The sequence below is a fragment of the Dendrobates tinctorius genome, unplaced genomic scaffold, assembly GCF_039654945.1.
Source record: "Dendrobates tinctorius isolate UK_male_01 unplaced genomic scaffold, ASM3965494v1 ptg000086l, whole genome shotgun sequence".
In the NCBI taxonomy this organism is placed as follows: domain Eukaryota; kingdom Metazoa; phylum Chordata; class Amphibia; order Anura; family Dendrobatidae; genus Dendrobates; species Dendrobates tinctorius.
In genome coordinates this window covers 14,544,006-14,551,372 of record NW_027361754.1, presented here as the reverse complement: position 1 = coordinate 14,551,372, position 7,367 = coordinate 14,544,006, and the positions used below count along the sequence as shown (strand labels likewise).

General features: G+C 41.5%; 1 protein-coding gene across 1 annotated transcript; it reads left to right on the top strand.

Annotated features, from left to right (window-relative positions):
- The first annotated feature begins 288 nt into the window (after nt 1–288).
- On the top strand, nt 289–6,407 carry LOC141097705 (indolethylamine N-methyltransferase-like). The gene is made up of 3 exons (XM_073585083.1): nt 289–480; nt 2,992–3,199; nt 5,549–6,407. Exons 1-3 carry the CDS (start codon nt 330–332, stop codon nt 5,970–5,972), a joined length of 783 nt encoding a protein of 260 aa, XP_073441184.1. The 5' UTR covers nt 289–329; the 3' UTR covers nt 5,973–6,407.
- Nucleotides 6,408–7,367: the final 960 nt, after the last annotated feature.

Sequence of the window (7,367 nt, the reverse complement as noted above, 5' to 3'; positions counted from 1 at the left end):
AAAAAGCGCTCTGAAAATAACCAAAATATAGTAAAAAAAAAAAAGACAATTCAGGAAAAAAAACATTCTTGTATCCTGAAGCGTCTTCCTTTGAAAAATGTCACTGTTTTGCCCGCCTGAATAAAACATTGTTTGCACATACTCTAAAACCAACTTGTTTATAGAAAGATCATACAAATTCCACGTGAATATACGGTAATCCCATGACTCTTACGTTAAGATGCAAGACTCATCACCTGATAATTAATTCTTAGAAGAGTTGCAAATTATATAAAGACCTCAACAGACTATTAGAGACAAACAACTCATCCGTGACATAAGACTACACAATGGATTCCTCTAACTATAAGATCTACCATGAAGATGGCTTTGATGCCAGACAAAGTCTGGAAACTTATTTTTCAGATAAACCTGAAATGAATTTTGGTGATGATTCCATAATATTTCCCCTTGAAAATCTTACAAAAACTTTTGCAGAGGGTACGTGGTTTATTAATCTTTCAAAACTGAACAAAAATGTAAATGTAGCGAATTTGTTTTTGCTCCCATTTTTCATGAGCTGAACTCAAAGATCTAAGACTTTTTATACGTACACAAAAGGTCTTTGCGGAGGGAAGGGGCAGAAAACTAGTGAGTATCTGGTGTGACCACCATTTGCCTGACGCAGTACAGGAAATCTCCTTTGCATAGAGTTGATAAGGTTATTAATTGTGGCCTCTGGAATGTTGGTCCTCTCCTCTTTAATGGCTGTGTGAAGTTGGTGAATATTGGTGGGAACTTCAACACGCTGTTGTATGCGTCGATCCAGACTGTAAAAATAACTCGGCAATATGATTCTCCAGGTCAGTACAGTTATTGTGACACCAAACTTGTCTTTTTTTTCTATATTTTAAATGGTGACAAAAATGATGAAATTTGTAAAAGAAAATAATATTCGCTTGTGTTGACAATTTCCAAGACTCGTAACGTTTTCATTTTCTCACCGATTGAGCTAGGTGAGGGATTGTTTTTTACATGATCATCTGATGTTTTTAATTTTGTAGATATGACATTTTGATTGCGTCTTACTGAATTTATTTTTATAGATTACCAACAACTGGAAAGCTGTAATTCTGTTATTTTGATTTTGCTTTTTATCTTTAGAGGTATTGGGGCCATATTTCGATAGATAGGACTTTTACAGATGTGGTGATGCAGAATATGTGTATATATAATATTTTTTTCATATACAAATAAATATATATATATATATTCAGAAGATGAGGCCATGCTGTACGTTATAGATCCTGAGCCCGTACCATGTAAGTGCAGTAAATGTAAAGCAGGTCTTAATAGTTTTGTGATCTTCCAGCTGTGCAGTAAATGGATATCTAGTACATATTCATGGGTGGGAAGGGATTAGAGGTGTGCTGTGTTCTCTCTTGTTGCAATTATCCAATGGAAGTGACAGCGCAGCAGCCCATAAGTGTTAGGCGTCGGGTTCCTCTTGCTTCCGGCGGTCTCCGATTCCTCTCCAGCCACAGAGGAGGTTGCTCAGCAGAGTCGTTGGTCCTGGCGCTCTGCCCAATCTAGCTCCGTGGGTTTGGTTGCTGCTGCCACCTCTGGTCCAACTATAGCAACGCATGCTGGTCAGCAGCGAGTCTCTCCAGGTACTTAGTCCTCCTGTCGATCCACTGAGCATGCCCATGGAGTGATCTCCCATTGGAGATCGAATGTCATGTGCTCAGGTTCTTCTCCAGCTCAGATTGGTCCATCCAAAAAGCCAGGAAGGTCCCGGAAGCATGCGGCTATAAAAGGTTTGCATGGCCGCTCGGCCATGCGCTAGTATAGACTGCATTATCAGACTATGAGGAGTGAATGTTTTATGCATGTATGAATGTCTCTGGTGAATGACTCATTAAGAAACCCCTACCCTTGGTACGCATGTGTTGTGCAGCCTAGCCTGTTAAGCGCCCAGGCTTAGGTGAAGGTAGGACAGAGTCTAAAGCCCCCGTTACACACTGCTATATCGCTAGCAATATCGCTGTAAAGTCACCGATTTTGTGACGTTGCAGCGATATTGCTAGCGATATCGCTGAATGTGATACTTACCTCCGACCGTCTCCCCCGCTGATTATCGCTGGTCGCGCGAGAAGCTCCTGGACCATTCCTCGTCGGCCACTTCCTGCTGGGCTTCCTGTGGCGCCGACGAGCGAGGCATGGAGGCGGGCGAGAGGATGTCAGGATCGCCGCGTCTGACAGGTAAGTAGCGACCCTCGACCCCTGCGATGTCGCTGGTGAGATCTGCCTGTTTGGCAGCTCACTAGCGACCACTTAGCGGTGCACCAGCAATCCATATCGTTGTCGGGATCGCTGGTGCATCGCTAAGTGTAACGGTACCCTTAGACAGGCATCAGTCGCCATCAGTGACTTGGCACGCCTCAGTGCATGTGCTCTACACTCAGTAGTCAGCGTCTATAGCGGCGTCCGCAGTTGCGACGCCACGCGCTCAGAAGGTCTAGAGGGACTCTGACCCCGTGTCCCTTGGGGTAGAGTTCTGTGACTGCTTTCTGTGCGCTCATTGGCCGGGCTCTGTGAGCTAAACAGGCTCCGGCACTTATGTTCAGCGGTAGTGCGGCTCTGTGAGTTAACAGAGTTCGCTCCTGTTTACACTGGGTGACGTTAACCCACGTGTGACCTTTCCACCCCGCTTTATACTCCCGCCATTACCTAGCAGCAGTGTACCACCTCTGCACGGTGGACCCTGGGCTGTGAACGCACCTACTATTATTTTATAATTTGGTGCGTTCCACCAGCCATAACAATAAGTGGCCACTGATGAGCTGTAGGTGTTTTTATTTTGCAAGGGGGTCTACTTCATTTAAGAAGCGATTGTTCTTGTAGTAGATAACCTTTTTAGGATATGTATAGTGGACATAGTGAATATAGATAATGACAAATCATAACTTCCTCTTGTATGCATATAACAATATTCAGACATTTTTTCTGCAGGTCACATTAAAGGAGACATTTTGATTGAGGTCAGTGCTAGTTCCACAATTCACCACTTATACGCCGTCTGTGAATTCTTTAAACATATCATTGTGCTGAAGGCCAATGACAGATGCATCATGGAGCTGAAAAGATGGATGCATGAACGTACAGGAGCATTTGAGTGGGACCATGCTGCGAAACATCATGCAGACATAGAAGGAAAAAGGTGAAATATATTGTACTTGTAGTCTACAAACAAAATGAAAACATGTAAAATATTGTATGTCTTCCACCAACCCCATTTTAAAATGTTATTCTATTGAAATTAAATTTCAACTGTCAGTAAAAATGTCTACTTTTAGCAATTTGGTTGAAAATTTTGAATCGCTGGATTCTTCTGAAATGACACAGTATGCTTGTGATCACCACACATTTGAGTCAGAGGTATAATCAAGAGATTCCCATAAGTACAGCCCTGCATTTGCCTCCATGTATGCCACTGATATAGTGACAAATATCACTCATTAGCCACAATTTGAAAAACAATATACACTCACTGGCCACTTTATTAGGTACACCTGTCCAACTGTGTGTTAAGACTTAATTTCTAATCAGCCAATCACATGGCGGCAACTCAGTGCATTTAGGCATGTAGACATGGTCAAGACAATCTCCTGCAGTTCAAACCGAGCATCAGTATGGGGAAGAAAGGTGATTTGAGTGCCTTTGAACGTGGCATGATTGTTGGTGCCAGAAGGGCTGGTCTGAGAATTTCAGAAACTGCTGATCTACTGGGATTTTCACGCACAACCATCTCTAGGGTTTACAGAGAATGGTCCGAAAAAGAAAAAAAATCCAGTGAGCGGCAGTTCTGTGGCCGGAAATGCCATGTTGATGCCAGAGGTCAGAGGAGAATGGGCAGACTGGTTCGAGCTGATAGAAAGGCAACAGTGACTCAAATTGCCACCCGTTACAACCAAGGTAGGCAGAAGAGCATCTCTGAACGCACAGTGCGTCAAACTTTGAGGCAGATGGGCTACAGCAGCAGAAGACCACACTGGGTACCACTCCTCTCAGCTAAGAACAGGAAACTGAGGCTACAATTTGCACAAGCTCATCGAAATTGGACAGTAGAAGATTGGAAAAACGTTGCCTGGTCTGATGAGTCTCGATTTCTGCTGCGACATTCGGATGGTAGGGTCAGAATTTGGCGTAAACAACATGAAAGCATGGATCCATCCTGCCTTGTATCAACGGTTCAGGCTGGTGGTGGTGGTGTCATGGTGTGGGGAATTTTTTCTGGGCACTCTTTGGGCCCCTTGGTACCAATTGAGCATCGTTGCAACGCCACAGCCTACCTGAGTATTGTTGCTGACCATGTCCATCCCTTTATGACCACAATGTACCCAACATCTGATGGCTACTTTCAGCAGGATAATGCGCCATGTCATAAAGCTCGAATCATCTCAGATTGGTTTCTTGAACATGACAATGAGTTTACTGTACTCAAATGGCCTCCTCAGTCACCAGATCTCAATCCAATAGAGCATCTTTGGGATGTGGTGGAACGGGAGATTCGCATCAGGGATGTGCAGCCGACAAATCTGCGCCAACTGTGTGATGCCATCATGTCAATATGGTCCAAAATCTCTGAGGAATGCTTCCAGCACCTTGTTGAATCTCTGCCACGAAGAATTGAGGCAGTTCTGAAGGCAAAAGGGGGTCCAACCCCTTACTAGCATGGTGTACCTAATAAAGTGGCCAGTGAGTGTACGGTTCCAATTGTAGGCATTCACTCTCTCAGGTGGGCATTAGACTTTTCATAGGCAACGGATTCTTGTGTACAGACAGTGTGAGGATTGTTGAACTCCATAAACTTGCACAACTCTTTAAAGGAAACCAGCCTTATCCTGGAACATACATAACAAAAATCACAGTCCTTTTCCAAGGAAAGCAAAGCAATAAGGGGATTTCACATATACTCTGTCCCACCTGGCTTTCCTACATACTCTCCCCCTCTTCCCAAAGCTGAGGACCATCTGTGCAGTTTTCCACTGTTTTGTATTCAGTTAAAAAAGTTTTGTTGAAAGAGATTATTACATTTTTTTGTCCCCGTTGAGTGAATGCAGGCTTATGAAAGAATATTTAGAATTGAGAGTCCTCAGTGGTTGATACCTTTTAATCGCTAACTGAAAAGATGGTAACACATTGCAAGCTTTCGAGACTACTCAGGTCACTTCATCAGGCATTGACTGATACAACATCTGAAGAATCACATATTTATACATAAAACATCACAACACATCATCCCTGTATCAAAATGCAGGCTTATGGATAATTTTAGTATATGTATACTACTGAAGCTCCCAGTACATGCATCACACATAGTCACCCAAACATAGTGTGAATATAGCTTTCAAAACTAAAATGCAGTGCAGCAATCTTTGTTAAATTTAAGCCTTTCCCAAAAATTAAAAACCAGCAGTCCAGTTCTAACCATTGACTCCTGTTGGGCCCTAATGCTTTAAAAATGGCTGTGATACAATCACATTCTTCATGTTTCCATTTATTTTAGTGACCAGTTTCAGGACAAAGATGGGAACGTGCGAACAGCCCTTCGACATGTTGTGAAATGTGACTTCGAAAAAGAAAATATCGTAGAACCGATATATCTACCACCAGCAGACTGCATCATCATTGCTTGGTTTTTAGAAATTATTAGCAAAAATCAAGATGAACTTAAAAATTATCTTAGGAAGATCTCAAAGTTGCTGAAACCTGGAGGACATCTCATATTTATTGCAGTTTTAGATGCAACATATATTACAATCGGGAAAGACAAGTTCCATTTGCTCAAATTTGATGAGGATTTTGCCAGGAAAGTTCTAGTTGAAGAAGGTTTTGCTATTGATACCTGTAAGGTTAAGAAGAGAACGGCTGTGAGTGACCTTACTGACTATAAGAACGCGCTATTCATTGCAGCTCACAAAGAGAAGTAGAAACATAAACTAGGTCTGTATGCCAAGAGTTTCTAAGTAAGGCTTTAAAGTGGAATAATCATAAAATACCTACAGATACATATAAAGCTATAAAAATGTAGCTGCTTAGCCGTTAGTATAAGAGTTGCTGTTTAGGACGTATCCCAGGAGAAATATACCGTATTTTATTTGATTAAAACACCAATTCACTGCGGGATGACACCGATGGTTTATTGTACCAAAGATGTTATAGATGTCACATAGATGCAAAATACAGATGAACATTAGTGGATGCCTAATATTCTAAGCGAACACAAAAAAGTGTGTATAAGGTGACAATCAAAAGATTATGTGTAGAGCAATACGCTGGCTAACAGATTGTTCACTGATTTTATTTGCTGTTCTGTTCTCCTTCTGGTTCATATGAATAATGAAATAAAGCAAATGATTTCTTAATTATTTGTTTGTGTCCTTTACTAAAGTAAAATTTTAGCTGCTTACTGATTCTAAGGTTTTACAGGATTTCATTTAAGGGCTCATACCCATTCGCGAGAAAAAAAACGGTCCGATTTCCGGACCAAAAAAAAAAAAAGACGAGTGCTACGCGAGTGTCATGCAATTTCCATGTGATTTCTTCATGGAATATCCATATGACATGCATACGCAATCGGTATGCAATGCGATTTTAGCATAAGGTTTTACATACAGCAGTTCTCTTTATGTAAAAACTCATGTTAAAATAGCATTGACAAAAAAAACTGTACACATCATATATCATATAATCTTCTATATGTATCTATACATACATACATAGATAGCTAGATTAAAATCCAGCAGATTCCCGGTACAGTATAGAATAGAATAGGTTCGAAGAGAATAGAATAGATATATTTTTGAGCAATATATAATAATACATTTTATTTCTATAGCGCCGACATATTCGCGCAGCACTTTACATTTCAGAGGGGACTTGTACAGACAATAGACATTACAGCATAACAATAATCACATAGATCATAACAGATACCAAGAGGAATGAGGGCCCTGCTCGCAAGCTTACAATCTATGAGGAAAAAAGGTAGACACGAAAGGTGGGTGGTAACAATTGCCCTGATTGTATGGACCAGCCATAATGTTAAGTGTGTAACAGTACAGGCACAGAGGGCTAATGGATGTATAAAGCATGTGGGAACATGATGCGTGGAACCTGGTTATGGTAAAAACTTTTGGCTGTGCCACACAGGGATAGATTAGGTTAATGTGTTGAGGCGGTAGGCTAGTCTGAAGTGCAGCTGAAGAAACAGAGGAATGGAAGCATGTGACCCAGAGAAGCAGGAGGATCAGTAGGCAGTCAGCACCAATACTTCTCAGGAACCAGTACCAGGCTCTCACGCAGGAAAACAATGAAGAAATACA

What these genes read in the sequence shown, in the direction of transcription:
- LOC141097705 (XM_073585083.1), top strand. Translation starts at nt 330, where the DNA reads ATGGATTCCTCTAACTATAAGATCTACCATGAAGATGGCTTTGATGCC. An exon ending in TACAAAAACTTTTGCAGAGG is followed by an intron (nt 481 to 2,991) that starts GTACGTGGTTTA and finishes TTTTTTCTGCAG; the next exon opens with GTCACATTAAAGGAGACATT. An exon ending in GCAGACATAGAAGGAAAAAG is followed by an intron (nt 3,200 to 5,548) that starts GTGAAATATATT and finishes CATTTATTTTAG; the next exon opens with TGACCAGTTTCAGGACAAAG.